General features: G+C 49.6%; 1 protein-coding gene across 2 annotated transcripts in view; it reads left to right on the plus strand.

The window, feature by feature from the left end:
* The window catches only part of SLK (STE20 like kinase), a 170,782-nt gene that overhangs the window by 24,474 nt on the left and 122,136 nt on the right, over positions 1–24,172 (plus strand). For both annotated transcript variants that reach the window (XM_075348523.1, XM_075348524.1), the window contains exons 2-5: positions 8,465–8,629; positions 16,435–16,483; positions 17,385–17,534; positions 19,058–19,130. In XM_075348523.1, the coding sequence (XP_075204638.1) occupies positions 8,465–8,629; positions 16,435–16,483; positions 17,385–17,534; positions 19,058–19,130 (437 nt within the window). The remainder of the gene's footprint in view (positions 1–8,464; positions 8,630–16,434; positions 16,484–17,384; positions 17,535–19,057; positions 19,131–24,172) is intronic.

Raw genomic sequence — 24,172 nt, forward strand, 5'->3', positions numbered from 1 at the left:
ACACTGGCTGCAGAATGGCAGCTCTTATACTATATATAGAGGGGCGCTGACAGCACCGGCTGCAGAATGGCAGCTCTTATACTATATATAGAGGGACGCTGACAGCACCGGCTGCAGAATGGCAGCTCTTATACTTTATATAGAGGGATGCTGACAGCACCGGCTGCAGAATGGCAGCTCTTATACTATATATAGAGGGGCGCTGACACTGGCTGCAGAATGGCAGCTCTTATACTATATATAGAGGGGCGCTGACACTGGCTGCAGAATGGCAGCTCTTATACTATATATAGAGGGGCGCTGACAGCACCGGCTGCAGAATGGCAGCTCTTATACTATATATAGAGGGACGCTGACAGCACCGGCTGCAGCATGGCAGCTCTTATACTATATATAGAGGGACGCTGACAGCACCGGCTGCAGAATGGCAGCTCTTATACTATATATAGAGGGATGCTGACAGCACCGGCTGCAGAATGGCAGCTCTTATACTATATATAGAGGGGCGCTGACACTGGCTGCAGAATGGCAGCTCTTATACTATATATAGAGGGGCGCTGACACTGGCTGCAGAATGGCAGCTCTTATACTATATATAGAGGGGCGCTGACAGCACCGGCTGCAGAATGGCAGCTCTTATACTATATATAGAGGGACGCTGACAGCACCGGCTGCAGAATGGCAGCTCTTATACTATATATAGAGGGGCGCTGACACTGGCTGCAGAATGGCAGCTCTTATACTATATATAGAGGGGCGCTGACACTGGCTGCAGAATGGCAGCTCTTATACTATATATAGAGGGGCGCTGACAGCACCGGCTGCAGAATGGCAGCTCTTATACTATATATAGAGGGACGCTGACAGCACCGGCTGCAGAATGGCAGCTCTTATACTATATATAGAGGGGTGCTGACAGCAGCGGCTGCAGAATGGCAGCTCTTATACTATATATAGAGGGACGCTGACACCGGCTGCAGAATGGCAGCTCTTATACTATATATAGAGGGGCGCTGACACTGGCTGCAGAATGGCAGCTCTTATACTATATATAGAGGGATGCTGACACCGGCTACAGAATGGCAGCTCTTATACTATATATAGAGGGACGCTGACAGCACCGGCTGCGAATGGCAGCTCTTATACTATATATAGAGGGATGCTGACAGCACCGGCTGCAGAATGGCAGCTCTTATACTATATATAGAGGGGTGCTGACAGCACCGGCTGCAGAATGGCAGCTCTTATACTATATATAGAGGGGTGCTGACAGCACCGGCTGCAGAATGGCAGCTCTTATACTATATATAGAGGGGTGCTGACAGCACCGGCTGCAGAATGGCAGCTCTTATACTATATATAGAGGGACGCTGACAGCACCGGCTGCAGAATGGCAGCTCTTATACTATATATAGAGGGGCGCTGACACTGGCCGCAGAATGGCAGCTCTTATACTATATATAGAGGGGTGCTGACACTGGCTGCAGAATGGCAGCTCTTATACTATATATAGAGGGGCGCTGACACCGGCTGCAGAATGGCAGCTCTTATACTATATATAGAGGGGCGCTGACAGCAGCGGCTGCAGAATGGCAGCTCTTATACTATATATAGAGGGGCGCTGACAGCACCGGCTGCAGAATGGCAGCTCTTATACTATATATAGAGGGGTGCTGACAGCACCGGCTGCAGAATGGCAGCTCTTATACTATATATAGAGGGACGCTGACACTGGCTGCAGAATGGCAGCTCTTATACTATATATAGAGGGACGCTGACAGCACCGGCTGCAGAATGGCAGCTCTTATACTATATATAGAGGGACGCTGACAGCACCGGCTGCAGAATGGCAGCTCTTATACTATATATAGAGGGGTGCTGACAGCACCGGCTGCAGAATGGCAGCTCTTATACTATATATAGAGGGGTGCTGACAGCACCGGCTGCAGAATGGCAGCTCTTATACTATATATAGAGGGGTGCTGACAGCAGCGGCTGCAGAATGGCAGCTCTTATACTATATATAGAGGGGTGCTGACAGCAGCGGCTGCAGAATGGCAGCTCTTATACTATATATAGAGGGGCGCTGACACCGGCTGCAGAGTGGCAGCTCTTATACTATATATAGAGGGGTGCTGACAGCACCGGCTGCAGAATGGCAGCTCTTATACTATATATAGAGGGGCGCTGACACCGGCTGCAGAGTGGCAGCTCTTATACTATATATAGAGGGATGCTGACAGCACCGGCTGCAGAATGGCAGCTCTTATACTATATATAGAGGGGTGCTGACAGCACCGGCTGCAGAATGGCAGCTCTTATACTATATATAGAGGGACGCTGACAGCACCGGCTGCAGAATGGCAGCTCTTATACTATATATAGAGGGATGCTGACACCGGCTGCAGAGTGGCAGCTCTTATACTATATATAGAGGGGCGCTGACACCGGCTGCAGAGTGGCAGCTCTTATACTATATATAGAGGGGTGCTGACAGCACCGGCTGCAGAATGGCAGCTCTTATACTATATATAGAGGGGCGCTGACAGCACCGGCTGCAGAATGGCAGCTCTTATACTATATATAGAGGGACGCTGACAGCACCGGCTGCAGAATGGCAGCTCTTATACTATATATAGAGGGGTGCTGACAGCACCGGCTGCAGAATGGCAGCTCTTATACTATATATAGAGGGATGCTGACACCGGCTGCAGAGTGGCAGCTCTTATACTATATATAGAGGGGCGCTGACACCGGCTGCAGAGTGGCAGCTCTTATACTATATATAGAGGGATGCTGACAGCACCGGCTGCAGAATGGCAGCTCTTATACTATATATAGAGGGGTGCTGACAGCACCGGCTGCAGAATGGCAGCTCTTATACTATATATAGAGGGACGCTGACAGCACCGGCTGCAGAATGGCAGCTCTTATACTATATATAGAGGGATGCTGACAGCACCGGCTGCAGAATGGCAGCTCTTATACTATATATAGAGGGGTGCTGACAGCACCGGCTGCAGAATGGCAGCTCTTATACTATATATAGAGGGACGCTGACAGCAGCGGCTGCAGAATGGCAGCTCTTATACTATATATAGAGGGGTGCTGACAGCATCGGCTGCAGAATGGCAGCTCTTATACTATATATAGAGGGATGCTGACACCGGCTGCAGAATGGCAGCTCTTATACTATATATAGAGGGGTGCTGACAGCAGCGGCTGCAGAATGGCAGCTCTTATACTATATATAGAGGGATGCTGACACCGGCTGCAGAGTGGCAGCTCTTATACTATATATAGAGGGGTGCTGACAGCACCGGCTGCAGAATGGCAGCTCTTATACTATATATAGAGGGGCGCTGACAGCACCGGCTGCAGAATGGCAGCTCTTATACTATATATAGAGGGACGCTGACAGCACCGGCTGCAGAATGGCAGCTCTTATACTATATATAGAGGGACGCTGCCAGCACCGGCTGCAGAATGGCAGCTCTTATACTATATATAGAGGGGCGCTGACAGCACCGGCTGCAGAATGGCAGCTCTTATACTATATATAGAGGGACGCTGACAGCACCGGCTGCAGAATGGCAGCTCTTATACTATATATAGAGGGACGCTGCCAGCACCGGCTGCAGAATGGCAGCTCTTATACTATATATAGAGGGGTGCTGACAGCACCGGCTGCAGAATGGCAGTTCTTATACTATATATAGAGGGATGCTGACAGCATCGGCTGCAGAATGGCAGTTCTTATACTATATATAGAGGGATGCTGACCGCATCGGCTGCAGAATGGCAGCTCTTATACTATATATATAGAGGGACGCTGACAGCACCGGCTGCAGAATGGCAGCTCTTATACTATATATATAGAGGGGCGCTGACACCGGCTGTAGAGTGGCAGCTCTTATACTATATATAGAGGGGTGCTGACACCGGCTGCAGAATGGCAGCTCTTATACTATATATTGTACAGGTCTGCTCACGCGTTTCACATTTTTTAATGGATTTTGGCTTTGGAAATCTCTCAACGTTTCCTCCTCTAATGTATGTAGATTGGGGTTTTGACTGTAAAGGCTACCCATACATAGTGGCCCAATTTGCCAACCGTCTCATGAGTAGATGGGCTTATCGAGTCTCCCCCACAGATGATATTGGGGGAGAGAAGACGGTTGGGTTGTTGAAATAGCAGCCAGATACCTAAGATCACAGGGGTTGTCCATAAAGAGACAGACCTTTTAACTAGAGATGAGCTCCGGCCTCCGATCTAGACCTTGTGCATATGCCGTCTTCACCTCTGTGCCCGGCATATTGGGCACGTCTGTCAATTACTCTGTCACCACATTACGAGGCCTAGTAAGTGCCATAGGCCTCGAGGATGGTGGTCCGGGGACGCAAGGCGCAGAAGTGAGGACCTATGCAAAGAACCCAACCAGGACCTCGTTAATTGCTCTTTTCTACTCTTAACCCTTCACAGTTACTTTTAAAGGGAATCTGTCACCAGGCTTTTGCCACCTAATGGGAGCACGCACAGCATAACATAGGGGCAGAGAACTTGACTCCAGCAATGTGTCACTTACTGGGCTGCTTATTCGATTTTGTTTAATAAGCAGTATATTATCATTACAGGACTACTTGGTGTGCTGCCGAGTAGTCTAGCATACTCATGAGCTCTGTATAACTGCTAAATCTGCAGCAGATAAATAATTGATTTTATCAAAATGACAGCAAACAGCTCAGTAAGTGACACATTGCTGAAATCAGGGTCTCTGTCTCTACATTATGCTGCTCTCAGATGGGAGAGCAAAAACCTGGTGACATTCCCTTTAACCCTTCACAGTTGTGCACTGTTCTCCAGGAAGTTGTCACTATGAGCTGTCAATCAGTGAGTACTCCTAGCCCTGCACGGGATGCTGTCAATCAGTGTGCGGCCGACTGTGTGGGGACCTCGAAGATGAAAGAGATGTGAGTATAGTACAAAAGTAGGAAAACCTCTCGTCCTACCTCCGTGAGAATAACACCGCTCCCTTTTTACTTACTCGTGTGCGTTCAGTAGGATCACAACCTCCGGCTTTTGTGGTTGGAGGTGATTGACAGGAAGATGTGAAGAATACAGTAGGATGTCCTGACGGGGATACATGTGCTGCAGTCAGACGGGCGTCCCCTGAATTCAGGGTCAGGACGCTGCTCAGAGATGTATACAGTCAGGGTGAGAAGAGGAGAAATGTTCCCACCCGAGAGAAATCTCATCGGGTTGGTGGGTTGGGACGCATGGTTGTGGCCATTTCTCATACTGTTTATGTGATCCGATGTCTGTATGGGGAATATAGCCTTTAGTTTGTATACAGCGATGCCTGGCAGGGCCATCCAGACTGCGATGTGGACGATAACCGAGCATTTGTTGCAGATTCGAATATATTTGACATATTTTGTCTTTAGAGGAACCTGATGGACTCCATTGAAGTCAGTAGGGTCCGATGGGCACTGTTGCTATCCATCATGTGACAGATCAGACAATGTGTCATGAATGGAAGCCACACTGCAAGTGGGGACTCAAACTTTGAGGGGTCTTCTATCAGCAAATGCTGTAAAATAACATAGACACGTTGCTCCTAATCGCTGGCAGATCCGGCTCGGACACCTCACCGGCTCCTTTTCTGGCTGCCGGCGATCGCACGTTGTACTGGGACATGACTGCTGCTGCCAATCAGGGGCCTTTTTAAAAATATAAAAAATGGGTTGCAAGCATAAAATGTTCCCCCAAATGTCACTTTTGGCATCTAGATATATAACGTTCACTGGGATTGGTGGCACCAAATTATCAGTTTATGCATACATTTCCAGGAGGTGTAATAGAGGGAAGGCACAATGCTGAACTCTTAAGGCTGCTTTACACACAACGATATCTCCAGTGATCTCATTAGCGATGTGACACGCCAGATTGTAGATACGATTTGCCGAGATCGTACATAGGTCGTTTTTTATAGCGCCGGTCACAAAACGACCTATGTGCGATCTCGGCAAATCGTATCTACGATCTGGCATGTCACATCGCTAATGAGATCGCTAGCGATATCGTTGTGTGTAAAGCAGCCTTTAAAGGGAATCTGCCACGAGGTTTTTGTTCCCCCATCTGAGAGCAGCATAATGTAGAGACAGAGACCCTGATGCCAGCGATGTGTCACTTACTGAGCTGTTTATCATTTTGATAAAATTAATGTTTTCTCTGCTGCAGATCTAGCAGTTATACAGAGCTCAGGAATTTGCTGGACTACCTGCAGCACGCCAAGTAGTCCTGTAATGATAATCTACTGTTGATTAAACAGATTTTATAAAAACTACACTAAGCAGCCCAGTAAGTGCTGGAATCAGGATCTCTGCCCCTACATCATGCTGCTCTCAGATAAGGTGTCAAAAACATGATGACAAATTCCCTTTAAGAAAACATTCTCCCTTATTTTTATACAAGGGGAATTTCACTGCAGGACCAGACTACAAGGTTTGTTTGTAGTCTGTAACCGTGGGAACGATTACTGCGGCCCTGTTCAGACCCTGTACACAGACTGGATTGCTGTTGCTGCAGTTTTTATGTTAGGGTACTTTCACACTTGAGTTAATTACCTTCCGTCACAATCCGCCCTTTTGGAAAACAGTGGAATCTGTTAACGGACTCCGCTGTTTGCCATAGACTTGTATGGATGACGGATTGTGCCAAAAGTACCTGCGTTGCTTCTGCTGGTCAACGCTGCGTTCCTTCCGCAGGGCGAAAGGAACACAAGATGTAATGTTTTTTGAGCAGCGGAATCCTCTATTTTTCACTGCGCATGCTCCTCTGTTTTTTTTTTTTTTTATCACAGAAACTTTATTTTGTCTCTTGGTGGTTAAACGTTCAGCTGATCGCCCGGCCGCCGGCATGTGAGAGCTCTCAGCTGAGCGCCCGGCCGCCGGCTATTGAGAGTGCTCAGCTGAGCGCCCGGCCGCCGGCTATTGAGAGTACTCAGCTGAGCGCCCGGCTGCCGGCTATTGAGAGTGCTCAGCTGAGCGCCCGGCCGCCGGCTATTGAGAGCGCTCAGCTGAGCGCCCGGCCGCCGGCTATTGAGAGTGCTCAGCTGAGCGCCCGGCCGCCGGCTATTGAGAGCGCTCAGCTGAGCGCCCGGCCGCCGGCTATTGAGAGTACTCAGCTGAGCGCCCGGCCGCCGGCTATTGAGAGTGCTCAGCTGAGCGCCCGGCCGCCGGCTATTGAGAGTACTCAGCTGAGCGCCCGGCCGCCGGCTATTGAGAGTGCTCAGCTGAGCGCCCGGCCGCCGGCTATTGAGAGCGCTCAGCTGAGCGCCCGGCCGCCGGCTATTGAGAGCGCTCAGCTGAGCGCCCGGCTGCCGGCTATTGAGAGCGCTCAGCTGAGCGCCCGGCCGCCGGCTATTAAGAGCGCTCAGCTGAGCGCCCGGCCGCCGGCTATTGAGAGCGCTCAGCTGAGCGCCCGGCCGCCGGCTATTGAGAGCGCTCAGCTGAGCGCCTGGCCGCCGGCTATTGAGAGCGCTCAGCTGAGCGCCCGGTAGTCGGCATGTGAGAGCTCTCAGCTGAGCGCCCGGTAGTCGGCATGTGAGAGCTCTCAGCTGAGCGCCCGGTAGTCGGCATGTGAGAGCTCTCAGCTGAGCGCCCGGTAGTCGGCATGTGAGAGCTCTCAGCTGAGCGCCCGGTAGTCGGCATGTGAGAGCTCTCAGCTGAGCGCCCGGTAGTCGGCATGTGAGAGCTCTCAGCTGAGCGCCCGGTAGTCGGCATGTGAGAGCTCTCAGCTGAGCGCCCGGTAGTCGGCATGTGAGAGCTCTCAGCTGAGCGCCCGGTAGTCGGCATGTGAGAGCTCTCAGCTGATTGTTTCTAATAGTCTGCTGCAGGTAAAACTGTAAAGAAGGAAAAAAAAAAAAAAGCTTTCTGTTATTTTGTACGATCCGTTGCATCCGTTGTGCCACTATATATGCAACGCATACGTTGCATCTGTCACACAACGCAATGCTACGGATGCCGTTCAACGCAAGTGTGAAACTAGCCTTAGATGAGCTTCATGTGTGAATGGGGCCTTTAACAAAGCATCTACAAAAATAGTCTTGCCCGGGGAGCTGACAGGTCGTCAGTAGGAGGGAGATTACACAGTGAATCAGCCCACGCTGCCCGGCATAGTTATATGTAATCTGATAAGTCGGATGCGTGCTGTGCGGGGAGTGCTGTGCGGGGAGTGCTGTGCGGGGAGTGCTGTGCGGAACGGTCGGGTTTGGGATCGTTGCTTGTCAGATCCGAGAGGGGGTGACGTGGACGTGAAGAATGTTGTCCTTACTATACAATCACTTGGATCTGTATCCAATTCCTCCCTCCCCGTCTTCTGAGTGTGAACGTCACCATATGTCGGAACACCTTTTCTGTTTCCTGAGAATTTAATTTTTTTACTCTTGCATTTTTTTTGTAGGCCCAGAGTAAAGAGACCGGCATATTGGCCGCAGCAAAGGTCATCGATACCAAATCTGAAGATGAGCTTGAAGATTACATGGTGGAGATTGACATCCTGGCCTCCTGCGATCACCCACATATCGTTAAACTGCTGGACGCGTTCTACTATGAGAACAACCTCTGGGTAGGTCGGGCAGCCGCTGTATTTCTTCATCTTGGTTCCCACTGATTGTAGAAATGTATCCTCTAGACACGAGGTCAGCGAGTCATCTGCAAATCCCCATCCTTTCTCTTCAAGGAACACCATGATTTGTTTTTCTCATTGGAGACTTTAAAGGGGTGGTTCACCCATTTTTTTTTTTTCCCCAATGATTCTCACTTACCATTGTCTGCATCTTCTGCATTGGCTTCTGTTTCCATTTCTAGCACTGAGCGGCGCTATGCTGCACGCTCAGTGCCAGTCACATGACCCCCTGGAGCTGTGGCCGCCAGCATCCTCTGACGTCCCGGCATTTCCGGGCTCTCAAACAAGACGGGTACGTCACAGGATGCCGGCGCCACTCACAGTGATTGACTGGGCTGTGGGCGGTGACTACCGCACGTCACAGCTCAGCATCGAGGGGAGGAGCCGGAGGACGTCAGTGTGGAGCCGGCTAACGTTCTGCAGATGGTGAGACACGGGGCGCCAGTGTGCAGTACAGGGGGGGGGGGGGTTCTTCAGCTGAATCCCCCCCTGCATGTAAGTATGTGCTCACACTCTCCACCCGCCCGCTCTGCTGCGATGTCAGGAGAGCGGCCGGTGTCGGGCAGTGTGATCATCTGCTCCTCCCAGCAGCAAGACACTGACAGGCATGTCACCGCTGTGCTCTGCCATCTGTCCTGCTGCATGGGACCAACTGTCTGCACTCTGTCACCTTCACCACAAGTCACAGAGTGGAGACAGTTGGTGACAGAGCACCTCTGCCCCCCCCCTCTTCTTTCCCCACTCTCTTCTCTCCCCCCACTCTTCTCCCCCCCCCTCTCTCTTATCCCCCTCTCTCTTATCCCCCCTCTCTCTCTTCTCCCCCCCTCTCTCTCTCTTCTCCCCCCCTCTCTCTCTTCTCCCCCCTCTCTCTTTTCTCCCCCCCTCTCTCTTCTCCCCCCTCTCTCTTTTCTCCCCCCCTCTCTCTTCTCCCCCCCTCTCTCTTCTCCCCCCCTCTCTTTTCCTCCCCCCCTCTCTCTTCTCCCCCCCTCTCTCTTCTCCCCCCCTCTCTCTTCTCCCCCCCTCTCTTCTCCCCCCCTCTCTCTTCTCCCCCCCTCTCTCTTCTCCCCCCCTCTCTTCTCCCCCCCTCTCTCTTCTCCCCCCCTCTCTCTTCTCCCCCCCTCTCTCTTCTCCCCCCCTCTCTCTTCTCCCCCCCCTCTCTCTTCTCCCCCTCTCTCTCTTCTCCCCCCTCTCTCTTCTCCCCCCTCTCTCTTCTCCCCCCCTCTCTTCTCCCTCCCCTCTCTCTTCTTCTCTCTTCTCCCCCCCCCTCTTCTCCCCCCCTCTTTCTTCTCCCCCTCTCTCTCTTCTCCCCCCCTCTCTCTTCTCCCCCCCTCTCTTCTCCCTCCCCTCTCTCTTCTTCTCTCTTCCCCCCCCCCTCTTCTCCCCCCCTCTCTTTTCCTCCCCCCCCACTCGCTCTCTTTTCCTCCCCCCCCGCTCGCTCTCTTTTCCTCCCCCCCCGCTCGCTCTCTTTTCCTCCCCCCCGCTCGCTCTCTTTTCCTCCCCCCCGCTCGCTCTCTTTTCCTCGCTCTCTCCTGGCATGGTCAGTACAGAAATCTCTCCATCGTGGAGGGGTGAGAGGGAGTAATAAACATGGAGTCCCTACTGTGTCTGTGTATTTATTTCTAATAAAGTATTTTTCTCTGTGTGATGTCTTTTTTTTTTTTTTTTTTTTTTTTTAAAACCCTTTGGTGGAGATTCTTAATGGCCAGGTTAAACTTGGCCTGACATTAAGAATCTCGGGCTTTATACCAGCTGGTAAACATAGCTGGTATTAACCCCTTATTACCCAGCATGCCACCTGCCACCAGGGCCACTGGAAGAGTTGGATACAGCGCCTGAAGATGGCGCTTCTATGAAAGCGCCATTTTCTGGGGCAGCTGTGGACTGCAATTCGCAGTGGGGGGCCCAGAAAGGTTGGGCACCCTGCACTGTGGATTCCAATCCCCAGCTGCCTAGTTGTACCTGGCTGGACTCAAAAATTTGGCGAAGCCCACATCATTTTTTTTTTTTTTTTTAATTATTTCATGAAATTCATGAAAAAAAAGGGCTTCTCTATATTTTTGGTTCCCAGCCGGGTACAACTAGGCAGCTGGGGGTTGGGGGCAGCCCGTAGCTGCCTGCTGTACCTGGCTAGCATACAAAACTATGGCGAAGCCCACGTTATTTTCTTAAAAAAGTTTTCAGGGAAAAACCTTTTATAAAAAAAAAAATGCTTCCCTGCATTTCTATTGCCAGGAAAGTAACACCAAGCAGCGGGGGCTAGCAGCCAGTAGCTGCTTTGGTTACCCTTAGCAATAGAAAATGAAGCGGGAGCCCACAAACAATGTGATTTTTTTGTTTTTTTATTTTTAATGAATTTTTTTTAAAAAAAATCGGCATGGGCTTCGCCCATCGAGCACCAGAGCATTTTACTTCTCATTCATCCCAAGTAATCAGATGACTCCAGTGTCGGCCGATTACTTGTTCTGTGTCCCCCTACATCCATTGCAGCGTGTACGGGCTGTGAGGTCAGCGGAGTGGAGACAGTGACATGCTCTGCTCTGACACATAGTGTGCTGCATGTCATTATCTGTCTCCACTATGGGACTTGTTGTGCAGGTGACCAGATGCTACATGTCACTAACTGTCCCACTATGGGACTTGTTGTGCAGGTGAGAGTGTATACAGTTGGTACTATGCAGCAGAAATCACAGAGTGGGGCAGTTAGTGACATGTATCATCCGGTCACCTGCACAACAAGTCCCAGAGTGGAGACAGTGACATGCTCTGCTCTGACACATAGTGTGCTGCATGTCACTATCTTTCACCACTCTGGGACTTGTTGTGCAGGTGACCGGATGATACATGTCACTAACTGCCCCACTCTGAAACTTGTTTATGTGAGAGTGTATACAGTTGGAACAATGCAGAAGTCACAGTGGAGCAAGTTAGTGACATGTATCATCCGGTCACCTGCACAACAAGTCCCAGAGTGGATACAGTGATATGCAGCACACTATGTGTCAGAGCAGAGCATGTCACCAACTTGCTCTGCTCTGTCATCTGCGGTGCTGCATGTCACGTTTTTGCCGTGATTTGGTGCGTTTTTTGCTGCGTTTTTGCTCACTGCGTTTTTAATCAGTGCACAATGCCATTAAAGATTGTTGATGAAAAAAAAAAAAGGTCTGATGTCATTTCCTTATTCAAAATGTTCATTGTATGCAGGAGAGCAGACAGCAGCTGCAGAACTACAAGGCTCAGCATCCTCCATTCACTAGTGTATGCAGGAGAGCAGACAGCAGCTGCAGAACTACAAGGCTCAGCATCCTCCATTCACTAGTGTATGCAGGAGAGCAGACAGCAGCTGCAGAACTACAAGGCTCAGCATCCTCCATTCACTAGTGTATGCAGGAGAGCAGACAGCAGCTGCAGAACTACAAGGCTCAGCATCCTCCATCCAGGACTGTATGCAGTTTTTTACCCAAAAAGAAAAAAAAAATGACATGGGCTTCGCCATATTTTTGTATGCTAGCCGGGTACAGCAGGCAGGTACGGGCTGCCCCCAACCCCCAGCTGCCTATTTGTACCCGGCTGGGAACCAAAAATATAGAGAAGTCCTTTTTTTTTTTTTTAATTATTTCATGAATTTCATGAAATAATTTAAAAAAAAAAATGACGTAAGCTTCGCCTAATTTTGGTGTCCAGCCGGGTACAACTAGGCAGCTGGGGATTGGAATCCACAGTGAAGGGTGCCCAAGCTTTCTGGGCACCCCCACTGCGAATTGCAGTCCGCAGCCACCCCAGAAAATGGCGCTTTCATAGAAGCGCCATCTTCTGGCGCTGTATCCAACTCTTCCAGCTGCCCTGGTGACGGGTGACAGCTGGGTAATAATGGAGTTAGGGCTAGCTGTATATTATCAGCTAGCCCTAAGCCCGAAATTCATGGTGTCACGCCAATATTAGACATGGCCACCATGAATTTCTAGTAATGATAAAAAAAAAAACACAACACACAGAAAAATATTTTTATTAGAAATAAAACACAACACAATTAGTGACTCCATCTTTATTGAAATAAACCCCCCTCCGCAGTAATCCTGGGTTAGGGTCCCGCGCCGTCCAATCCGGATCCAATATCATCTGATCGGTTTGCTGGAAGGCAAAGCGATCAGATGATGTGTCAGGATCAAGTGCCTGAATCCCATCACACATCAGCTGATTGTATAAAAGCAGATTATACAATCAGCTGATGCATCGGTAGAAAAAAAAAAAATAATACTCACTTATGTGCTGATTACCGGCAGCTCCTGCAGGGGAGTCTGATCCTGACCCATCACTGCAGGAGCTGCCGGTAATCAGCTGATGAAGTCTCCTGACGGCAGGATCAGCTGATAGCCGGCCGGGCGCCACGAGAATCGATCAGCTGATGCGTCAGGTGACTGCATCAGGTGATCCACCGCCAGGTCCTGCAAGCTTCGTACGTGCCCCGGGGAGACTGCACACAGCCGAAGCGGCGGGACCGAGACAGGGGCTGGAAGCAGGCATGGCACCGGGACCCTGCAGACAGGTGAGTATGACATACACACACACACACACTCACACACTGTATATACACACACACACTGTATATACGCGCACACATACACATACACTGTATATACACACACACACTGTATATATGCGCACACACTGTATATACGCGCACACACACTTTCTTCCCCTGGCTGTGTAGAGCTGCTGCTGTCTCTGTGTGATTTCTCTGAGTGCACATCCACTGGGAAGAGGCAGGGAGGAGGGTTTGGGTGGGAGCAGAGTGGGTGTATTAGACACAATGGGTGTGTTAGATAAGCCAGACACCGCCCTAGAGCCACAAAGAATTCTGGGACTTGTAGGAACTGAACACAGGAAGTCAGAGGAGAGATTAACCCCATCAGAGCTGGAGCCAGCAATGAGCATGTGCTGCTGGTGCACAATAAAAGCTAATTTTGCTGAAAAAACATAATAGATGTGTTGAGGGGCACATATTAGCAAGATTTATCAGAAAAAAAAAAAATCAGTTTTGGTAACTGGACAACTTCTTTAAACAAAAGGGGGATTCAGAAGTAGAAAAATGTCTTCTTTCTTCCAGGTTGTGTCCAGTATTGCAGCTCTGCTCCATTAAAGTGAGCGCGGCTCAGCTGCCGTACCGCACACAACCTGAGGACAGGGGCGGCGCTGGTTTTGGAACAATACAGCCATATTTTCTTAATTCTGGGTAACACATTTAAGTGTTCTGCACACCTCATACAGTCAGTTTATGTATGGTTTTTGCGATCTTATGTAAGATACTGGAGGGTATCTGAAATGCGTAACTATACACCACACGGTCTGTTTTCAGTTATTTGGCTAGTATGCATTTATCAACAATTTTTGATCATAGACATTGATTTGGATTTTAATGCTTCAATAAAAATATAATCATTTTTTAGATCCAACACAGGAAAAAAGCAGCAACTCACCAGGGCATGAGATCAAGTCTTCTTTATTGTGCAAACACGGGTGACATGTAGTGCAGGGAGGGGGAGCCGATGCCTCGGACAACGGTGACCGTTTTGTGCTAGTGTGGTGCTTCTATAGGTTTGGACCCATAGAAGTGCCACACAAGCGCGAAACGGTCACTGTTGTCCGAGGCTTCGGCTCCCCTTCCCTGCACTACATGTCACCCGTGTTTGCACAATAAAGAAGACTTGATCTCATCCCCTGGTGAGTTGCTGCTTTTTTCCTGTGTTGGATCTGAATTTTTGCACTGCTGTCTGCTTTAGAGCATGCACCTTCGGGGCAGGGGCCCCATATCCGCAATAGCGGTCTGGTTGCTTAGACCATTGCGAAGTTGATTGTTGCTAGTGTGTGGTGCCCGGTCTTTTCTCTCCACATTTGAAGTTTAATAATCATTTTTTAATATATTTCTGGAGCTGGATTATTAAACTTGTATTGGAAACGTCAGGTTTCCCCTCCATACAAGTCAGTGGGTTTGGTTGGTCCAGCAGCATGGACTTGCAGCATCATTTTTTATATTTGGTGCTGTTAAGTTAGTTCATTAAATAATAAAAGGAAAAAGCACAAATAGGGTCTTGCTGTGACAAGTGAATATCCTGATGAAGGAGGTTACTCCAAAACGCGTTGATTGAAATCACATATTGAAGATCCTGCATTCATCTTCTTTACACAGCAGTGCGGCTATTTAAAGGGAACCACTCACCAGGATTTTCCTATATAACCTAAAGCCAGTGCTATGCTGGCACTATCAGGCTGATTCTACACATATCTGTAGTGGTCAGCTCGGATGTTTTAGGTTTTGAAATCCAAGAAAGTAAAGTTTATAAAATCAGCATCTTCTTGAGTGACAGCAGCTGAGGAGCAGATAATATTTGGGGGGGTATTCAGAGTTATCCCCTCCCCCTGTTAGAAATAGCATAAGTGTTATACAAGCAATGTAACTTTTCACTTCCAGGGCCTGTGGTGAGGTCATACCCATGTGACCAGAAGGGGCGGGGCCTCAGCCAATAGGAAAATGTCGCTTCCTGATATCAGCTTTGTTGGCTGAGGCCCCGCCCCTTCTGGTCACATGGGTATGACCTCACCACAGGTCCTGGAAGTGAAAAGTTACATTGCTTGTATAATACTTATGCTATTTCTAACAGAGGGAGGGGATAACTATGAAATCCCCCCAGATATTATCTGATCCTCAGCTGCTGTCACTCAAGAAGCTGCCGATTTTATAAACTTTACTTTTTTGGATTTCAAAACCTAAACATCAGAGCTGACCACTACAGGTATGTATAGAATCAGCCTGATAGTGCCAGTATAGCACTGGCTTTACCTTATATACGAAAATCCTGGTCATTGGTTCTCTTTAACCCTTCTAGCTTGTATAATTTAGATCATTAGAATAGTGACCCACTATACGTAAATAAATGTTATGGAAATATTTAAAGGGGTCTTCCACTACTATTTGTCCCTCTGTCATATGTTTTAACTCTTCATATCAATCACTTTTCTTATTTACAATACTCTAATTTCTCCTATGAGCATATCTTTGTGTGGGTCACGTTATCCTTCATATGCAGGCATGTCTTTCTGTCTGTTACGTCCAGTCTGCCCTTCATGTGGGCACAGGATTTGGACGGAATGAGTAGACCGTGTCATATTGCTGCTAATGGGGTCCGGCCTGGCGTTAAGTGATTGACAGGATGTCTAGGCGCACAAGCTCAAACACCCTATTAATCATATAGGCCAATTTCACACATCCAGCATTTCGCCGCTTTGTCGGAACCGTCAGACTCCAGTACAGTGCAATACAGTACAATGGCATCGCGACAAGCTCCAGTCACATGCTGTCATGTGACCGGAGCTTGCCACGATGCCATTATACAGTATTAACACTGTACTGGAGTGTGACGGATCCGACAAAGCGGCGAAATGCTGGATGTGTGAAACCAACCTTAAAGGGTGCCATTCGGAGCATTAAATTAACAGTCAGCAAAAGGGTAAACAGTCAACAAAGGGTTACATGACCCCACACCAAGATACTCTCATAGTAGAAGCGCAGGTAATGAAAGTAGATTAGAAAAGCAACTGGTATGAAGAATATGAAAGGGGGTAAGATAGTAGTGGAAAACCCCTCTAAGGGGCTCATCCATCACACAGTGTGAGTGCCACCTTCACTTTCACTCTGTACCATGTTGTTTCCTATTGGATTGAGTTACTGAGTCACCCCTTTATCTTCACAGATTCTCATAGAGTTTTGTGCTGGAGGAGCCGTCGATGCTGTAATGCTGGGTAAGTCTCATTACCTTCAGCCGTCATTGAGTAAGACCTCGGTAATTCGGCATAGAGTGACCCACGTGGGAAGATCTACAAACCTCATGCATGACCGCTACGCATAAATGCACCCAGGAGGTCTAAGGCTATGTGCACACGCTGCGTTTTTTTTTTAACGCTGCATTTTTGTGCGTTTTTGGCCGCTAAAAACGCACCCGCGACAAAAAACGCACCGTTAAAAATCATGCGTTTTTACCGCGTTTTGGTGCATTTTTGGCTGTGTTTTGCTGCGTTTTTGATCTCTGCGTTTTTCCAATGCATTGCATGGGGGGAAAACGCAGAAAAACGCAGGAAAGAATTGACATGTCCACTTTTTTTTTTTTTTTAAGCTCAAAAACCCAGCTTAAAAAAAAAAAGTTGTGTGCGGACAGCAAAAATGAAAACTCATAGACTTTGCTGGGGAAGCAAAGTCATGCAGTTTTGAGCCCAAAAACGCACCCGAAAAACGCACTGTGCGCACATAGCCTTAGGATGGAGGGTTTTAGACTGTCAGAGAAGAATTGACCTGAAGATGTCCTGCTGACCAGATCCCCAGGGATCGTGATCAGGTGCAATCTGTGCAGGAATCTTTTTAGTAAAAGCTCATTTTCTCTACAGCGCCTCCAGAGGGGGAATGAAGCATTGCACAGATTCCCATAACGTCAGTGGACTTTCTGTGTAATGCATGCATGTGCCCAGTCCTTCCGAGTGGGAGGCCTTCTGTGTAGACACTCTACTTATTCATTTATGGACCTCACTCTATTAGTTTAGAAATGAATATTTAAAAATGCTTTATTTTTCTAAATTAGACGTCATTTTTAAAGTCCCGCCAGCTATTGGAAACCTGTGACACATTGTTTTATATGATTTGTGCCCGCAGAGCTGGAGCGGCCATTGACGGAGCCTCAGATCCGCGTGGTGTGTAAGCAGACCCTGGAGGCCCTGGTCTATCTGCACGATAACAAAATTATCCACCGAGATCTGAAGGCGGGAAACATACTGCTGACACTTGACGGGGACGTGAAGCTGGGTGAGTGCTCCTCACAGGATGAGAGTGTCTTGGTGGGCGGTCACAGAGCCCTTTAGACGTTGCTTCATGATGGGGGCGGAGAGGCCTTTAAAGGGAACCTGTCATCAGATTTTTACCTAATAAACTAAAAGAATCCCCTTCTGCAGCTCCTGGGCTGCATTCTATGAAGGTGCACCTTGGCCCTGACTCCACTTCCAGACCCCAAAAATAACTTTATAAAACCTGGCCATTAGGTATGCTAATGACCTGTGTTATGCTAATGACCTGTGTTGGCCAGATGGGCGGGCTCATTTTCTCCTGCTGTCTCCCCCTCCTACCGCTGATCGCCGTCCTCCTTCCTTGATTGACGGGATGACGCCCTCCGTCATCCTCCTCGTCGCATTTTTAAATCTCGCGCCTGTGCAATTAGGTCTGCTTGCGCAGGCGCAGTTCGCTCTGCCATATCGCAAGCAGAGCAGAAAACAGCTGCCCTCGCTTGCACCGCTGAGCTAAATGCGCAGTCGCGAGATTATGAGCGGGTACGAGCATGGCGCTAGTGACATCGGCACTGTACATGACCTCATCAGTGCCATGCTCGTACCCACCCATAATCTCGCGCCTGCGCATTTAGCTCACCGGTGTGAGCGAGGGCAGCTATGTTTTCTGCTCTGCCCGCGATATGGCAGCACAAACTGCGCCTGCACGAGCCAACATAACTGCACAGGCGCGAGATTTAAAAATGCGATATGGAGGATGACGGAGGGCATCATCCCATCAATCAAGGAAGGAGGATGGTGATTAGCGGCAGGAGGGGGGAAAGGAGCAGAAAATGAGCCCGCCCATCTGGCCAACCAAGGTAATTTAGCATACCTAAGGGCCAAGTTTTATAAAGTTATTTTTGGGGTCTGGAAGGGGAGTCAGGGCCAAGGTGCACCTTCATAGAACGCAGCCCAGGAGCTGCAGAAGGGGAGACTTTTAGTTTAATAGGTAAAAATCTGATGACGGGTTCCCTTTAAATGATTGATAGCATGTCTGAGCTTGTGCGCCCAGACATCCTGTAAATCATTTAACGCCAGGCCGGACCCCATTTGCGGCAGTATAACAAGCTCTACTCATACTTCTCTCATTCAAGCCACACAAGTTCTCTTCACCTCCTGTCACTTCCAACTCAAAAATATTTCCCGAATTCGTACATTCCTTTCCCAAGAAGCTGCAGAAACCCTAGTCCATGCCCTTACTATCTCCCGCCTGGACTACTGCAACCTCCTGCTCGGTGGCCTCCCTTCTAACAGTCCCGCACCCCTGCAATCTATTCTAAACGACAGTGGTGTCAAAGCCACATTGATCACGAGGTCCCAGATCCCCCCCCCCCCACACACACACAAAAAAAAGGGGCGGCCTGACAACGAGACCAGTTGACCTTAACTGATGCTACCATGTAGGATTTGTGGCCCTGGTTCTTTTTTCCAGCAATCCCCAAAAAAGCTTTAAACCTATTTATTATATGATAAGTGTCATGAATGGCTTCTATATTTCCCTTACAGCTGACTTTGGGGTGTCTGCTAAGAACACCAGAACGATACAGAGAAGAGACTCCTTCATCGGCACGCCGTACTGGTAGGTGTATTGTGAAGATTTCATTGTTTCCGTCTGCTACTGTACTTATTGTAACCGGTAGTTTACCGAACCGTTAAAATCCCCAAGTCTTAGATAGGTTGCTCCAGATTAAAAGAAAAGGATCAGCTTTTTCCAGAAACACCCCCCCCTCTTGTTGAAAGGTTGTGTCTGGTATTGCAGCTCAGTCCTGTATATCCAAGTTGAGTGAAGCTACAATGCAGTATTTGCCATAAGACTCCATACTAGTTTCATTACTTCGAACCAGAACTTTCCCCGTGTTGCCTCAAGTGTCGCACTCAGCTAGACAGAGGGTGGTCTACACTGATCGGGGGCAAACCCCCAAAACAAGCTGTGTCTGTACATGAGTTTCTGACTTGTCATTGATCCCTGTTCTTGTAGCAAGGCTCATTAGGAGGTCAGATTGGTAGAGTAGTTACCTCATCTAGGTGGTACTCCATACTCAGATGGTCTCTTTAAAGGGAACCTGTCAATTCAAAAAAGCGTTCTGACCTCCAAGCAGCAGCCTGTGTGAGCTAGTAACCCCTTCCTACCCATCCCTGTGTTGTTATATTGTGTAATATGAAAGTAATAAAATAACGTTTTATTACTTTCATATTCCCTATGTAAATGATAGTGTCTCTAGCCCCATGGGCATCTCATCGCCCTGTGGGCATCTACATGCTTTCCATGGTATCACGCCCCTGTGAGCGTGATACTATGGATTTACATCAGCGACGTAACAGTCGCTACTTTAGAATCTCGGGTGCGCGCTTACCATTCTCGCCGCCTAAGGCTGCTTTCACACTACGTTTTTTTTAGCATGCGTCATGAACGTATTTTTGCTGTAAAAGCGGATCCTGCTTTTACAGCAAAAAAACGCATGCAAACGCATGTGTTATTTTGCAGGATCCTGTCACTTTAAGTTTATGGGCGGGAATTGGAGTCATGGTAATCGGGAGTGAGGGGAACTGAACGTGAAAGACTGGGAGCCGGCATCTGACAGCTGCAGAGGGTCGTAACCAAGGTAAACATCGGGTAACTTGCTTGGATACCCGATATTTACATTGGTTACGAGCGTCTGTAGCTGCTAGGAGCCGGGCTGCCTGCTCCCTGCACACATAACCAAGGTAAACATCGGGTAACTAAGCCCGCGGTTACCCGATGTTTACCTTAGTTACGAGCCTCCGCAGCTACTCAGGCGGTGGAGAGAGGGAGAGGGAGAGAGGGACTGATCACCCGAGGCTGGTTTTTGGGCATGCTCAGTAGAGCAAGCAGGATCCTGTCTATCAGCATGCCAGCGTTCACATGCGTTTGCGTGCTGTTTAGTCAGGATCCAGCAATTTGCAGTATTTGTCCGCAGCTGAAAAATGCTACAAGTAGCGTTTTTGAAAAAAGTTAAAAAACTGAAAGTCGCTGGATCCTCACTATAACGCAGGTGAACGCATGTTGACGCGAGTCCATTGCAAATGCATTGAAATGAAAACGCATTTGCACTGGATCCGTTTTTGCGTTAAAAAAACGTTCATGACGCATGTTCAAAAAACGTAGTGTGAAAGCAGCCTAATCCTGGCGCTTGCTTCTCTGCTTTTGACACGCACTGAGCATGCTTAGAAGACGCCTACGGGTTCCGGTTATGCGCAGTGCGCGTGAGAAGCCGAGAAGCAAGCGCCAGGATGAGGCGGCGAGAATGGTAAGCGTGCACACGCGATTCTAAAGTAGCGACTGTCACGTCGCTGATGTAAATCCATAGTATCACGCTTACAGGGCCGTGATACCATGGAAAGCATGTAGATGCCCACGGGGAGATGAAACGCCCATGGGGCTAGAGACACTATCATTTACATAGGGAATATGAAAGTACTAAAACGTTATTTCTTTATCTTTCCTATGGGAGACCCAGACATTGGGTGTATAGCTTCTGCCTCCGGAGGACACACAAAGTACTACACTAAAAAGTGTAGCTCCTCCCTCTGAGCATATACACCCCCTGGATAACCAAATATAGCCAGTTCAATGCTTTGTGTTCAGGAGGCATACATCCACACATGCATTCTCATCTGATTTTTGATTTTTGGAAAGAGTTTGAAGAAAAGCGGGTCCAAGCCTGGACTCCCGGCATGTCCCTTCTCACCCCACTGTGTCGGCGGTGTTGTTAAGGTTGATTTACAAGGCTGAAGCCTTACATGCCGTGCTCCTTCACCATCCCTCGGGCTCTGCCTTGAAGTGGGAGCCAGCACGGTTCTCCCTGCCTTGCAGGAGACCGGTCTCCATCCGCAGCCCTTCAGGATCCTGCCGGACGGAGCACTCATCCCCAGGGACTTGAAACCCTGCGTCTCACAAGCTAAGTATCTGAGACGTTATTTTCGGGGGGTCCCTTGTACTTTATTGTTGGGGAGAGTGTGCTGTGTATCTGTTCTGACATTTCATTTCCGGCCGGTTCTCTGGTTTTCACCTGAGAACCGCGCCGATGGTGCCTGCGCGCCGGCCGCATCGCTTAAATTTAGGCCCCGGCTTCGCCTGAGGCCTAGTTTCGATTTCACTGCCCCTGCATGTCAATCATGCAGAGGGACAGTGCGGCTCCGCCCAGCGGCCGTTCGGCACAGGGGAGGGACACTCCTCTCTGAGTAAATGTCCCCTCCCCTGTAAATCTCCTTGGCCCTCCAGATCCCGCTCTCAGAGTAGGCCCCGCCCCCTCTCCTCGCTCCGGCGCCATTTTATCAGCGTTCTCACAGCGATCGGCGCTGGCTGCAGCATCTCTGCTAATCTGTCTGGGGGTCCGGGCTGTGGGATCTGGAGGGCACACGAACGGTCTGGTAAGCCACAACCTCCGGTTGTGGACCTGCTTATATACTCTCTGGGGGTCATTCTGGCTCAGAGCCCCCACTTCAGCAGCATGTCTCACACTAGGAGCAAGGCTGCAAGGCTGTACTCAATATGCACTGCATGTAAGCTCGTGCTGCCTGAACCGAGCACATATCCACATTGTGATGCCTGCTCTAACCTGGCAATGCCTCAGCCTGGTATCGCACCCACAGTGGTCCCTCCGGCTGCTCCGGCTCCGGTGGCTGAACCCCCGGCTTGGGTAGAATCCTTCTCTAGGTCAATCTCCCAGTCTTTTGCAGACTCCATGGGACAGCTGTCCCGGACTTTGCTGACCATGCATCAGCCCCCTTCTCAGGGCGCCTCTGCTGCTAGGGCTCTCTCAGCGGAGCTCACAGAGGATTCTTCACCTGGTCCCAGACCCCGTCCTCCTAAAAGGAGACGCAGGGCTCCCTCTCCTTCCTCGTCCCGTGGCTCTGATTCACGAGCTGACTCGCAGGACGAGGAGGATGCCTTTACTGGGGGCTCGGATGCTACCTCCATGTGCCCCATTGATCTGTCCGAAAGTGACGCAGATGTTAGTGATTTGATTGCGTCCATTAATTCTGTACTGGACCTCAATCCGCCAGTATCAGAGGAGCAACCCTCTCTGGCAGAAAAGCACCAGTTTACCTTGCCTAAGAGGACAAGGAGTGTGTTCTTTAACCACTCCAGTTTTCAGGCCACTATGACCAAGCCTAGGGCCTGTCCTGACAAACGCTTTCCAAAGCGTGGTTCTGATGACCGTTTTCCCTTTCCACCTGAGGTGGTCAAGGAGTGGGCTCATTCACCAAAGGTAGACCCTCCGGTGTCTAGACTCTCAGCCCGGACAGTTGTATCAGTGGCTGATGGCACCTCTCTTAAGGATGCCACTGACCGCCAGGTTGACCTTCTGGCCAAATCTGTATATGAGGCGGCTGGGGCCTCGTTCTCCCCATCTTTTGCAGCAGTGTGGGCTCTCAAGGCCATCTCTGCTTCTCTGGAGGAGATGCATTCCCTCTCCAGGGAATCTATGCCCGAAATGGTTGCCTTAACGTCCCAAGCTTCAGCTTTTTCATCCTGTGCCATGTCTGCCATGCTGGAGGCTTCTCACCGCACTGCGGTGGCTTCGGCTAATTCCCTCGCTATCCGCAGGATCTTGTGGCTTCGAGAGTGGAAGGCAGATGCTTCTTCAAAGAAGTACCTTGCTGGGCTCCCTTTTGCTGGATCCAGGCTATTCGGCGAACAACTGGATGAAATTATTAAGGAAGCTACTGGCGGGAAGAGTACTTCCATGCCACAAACTAAAACCAGGAAACCTGCCCAGGGTAGGAACCAGTCGAGGTTTCGTTCCTTTCGTTCCTCCAACTGGTCATCCTCTAAGCCCTCGGCCTCGTCCACTAACTAACTCAGCCAAGGACCAAAAGTCCAACTGGCGCACGAAGCCGCGTCCTCAGAAGACCGCAGGAGCTGCTGCCACTAAGGCAGCCTCCTCTTGACTATCTGGCCGCGCCAGCAACGTCCTTGGTCGGTGGCAGGCTCTCCCACTTTGGCGACGTGTGGTTTCAACACGTCTCCGATCAGTGGGTGCGGGATATCATCTCCAACGGCTACAGGATCGAATTCTCTTCCAGCCCGCCAAACAGATTTTTTCTGTCAACTCCCCCCTGCTCCAAGGCCGACGCCTTCTCTCAGGCCGTGGCATCCTTGCAGGCCAACGGAGTAATTGTACCGGTTCCCGCTCGGGAACGGTTCAGAGGTTTCTACTCAAATCTCTTCCTAGTCCCCAAAAAGGACGGTTCCTTCCGGCCCATCCTGGATCTCAAGATTCTCAACAAGCATGTTCAGGTGCGGCATTTTCGCATGGAGTCTCTGCGATCAGTCATTGCCTCAATGACCCAAGGAGATTTCCTGGCATCCATCGACATCAGAGATGCCTATCTGCATGTGCCAATTGCAGTTTCACACCAGCGTTGGCTACATTTTGCAATCGGAGAGGAACATTTCCAATTCGTGGCTCTCCCCTTCGGGTTAGCCACGGCCCCTCGAGTATTCACCAAGGTCATGGCAGCAGTGGTTGCGGTTCTGCACCTCCAGGGGTTGGCAGTGATTCCTTACCTGGACGACCTTCTAGTCAAGGCTTCATCCAGCGCAGACTGTCAGCGGAGTGTCTCGCTCATTCTCGCCACTCTAGTCCAATTCGG

This window comes from Anomaloglossus baeobatrachus, chromosome 5 (genome assembly GCF_048569485.1).
Source record: "Anomaloglossus baeobatrachus isolate aAnoBae1 chromosome 5, aAnoBae1.hap1, whole genome shotgun sequence".
In the NCBI taxonomy this organism is placed as follows: domain Eukaryota; kingdom Metazoa; phylum Chordata; class Amphibia; order Anura; family Aromobatidae; genus Anomaloglossus; species Anomaloglossus baeobatrachus.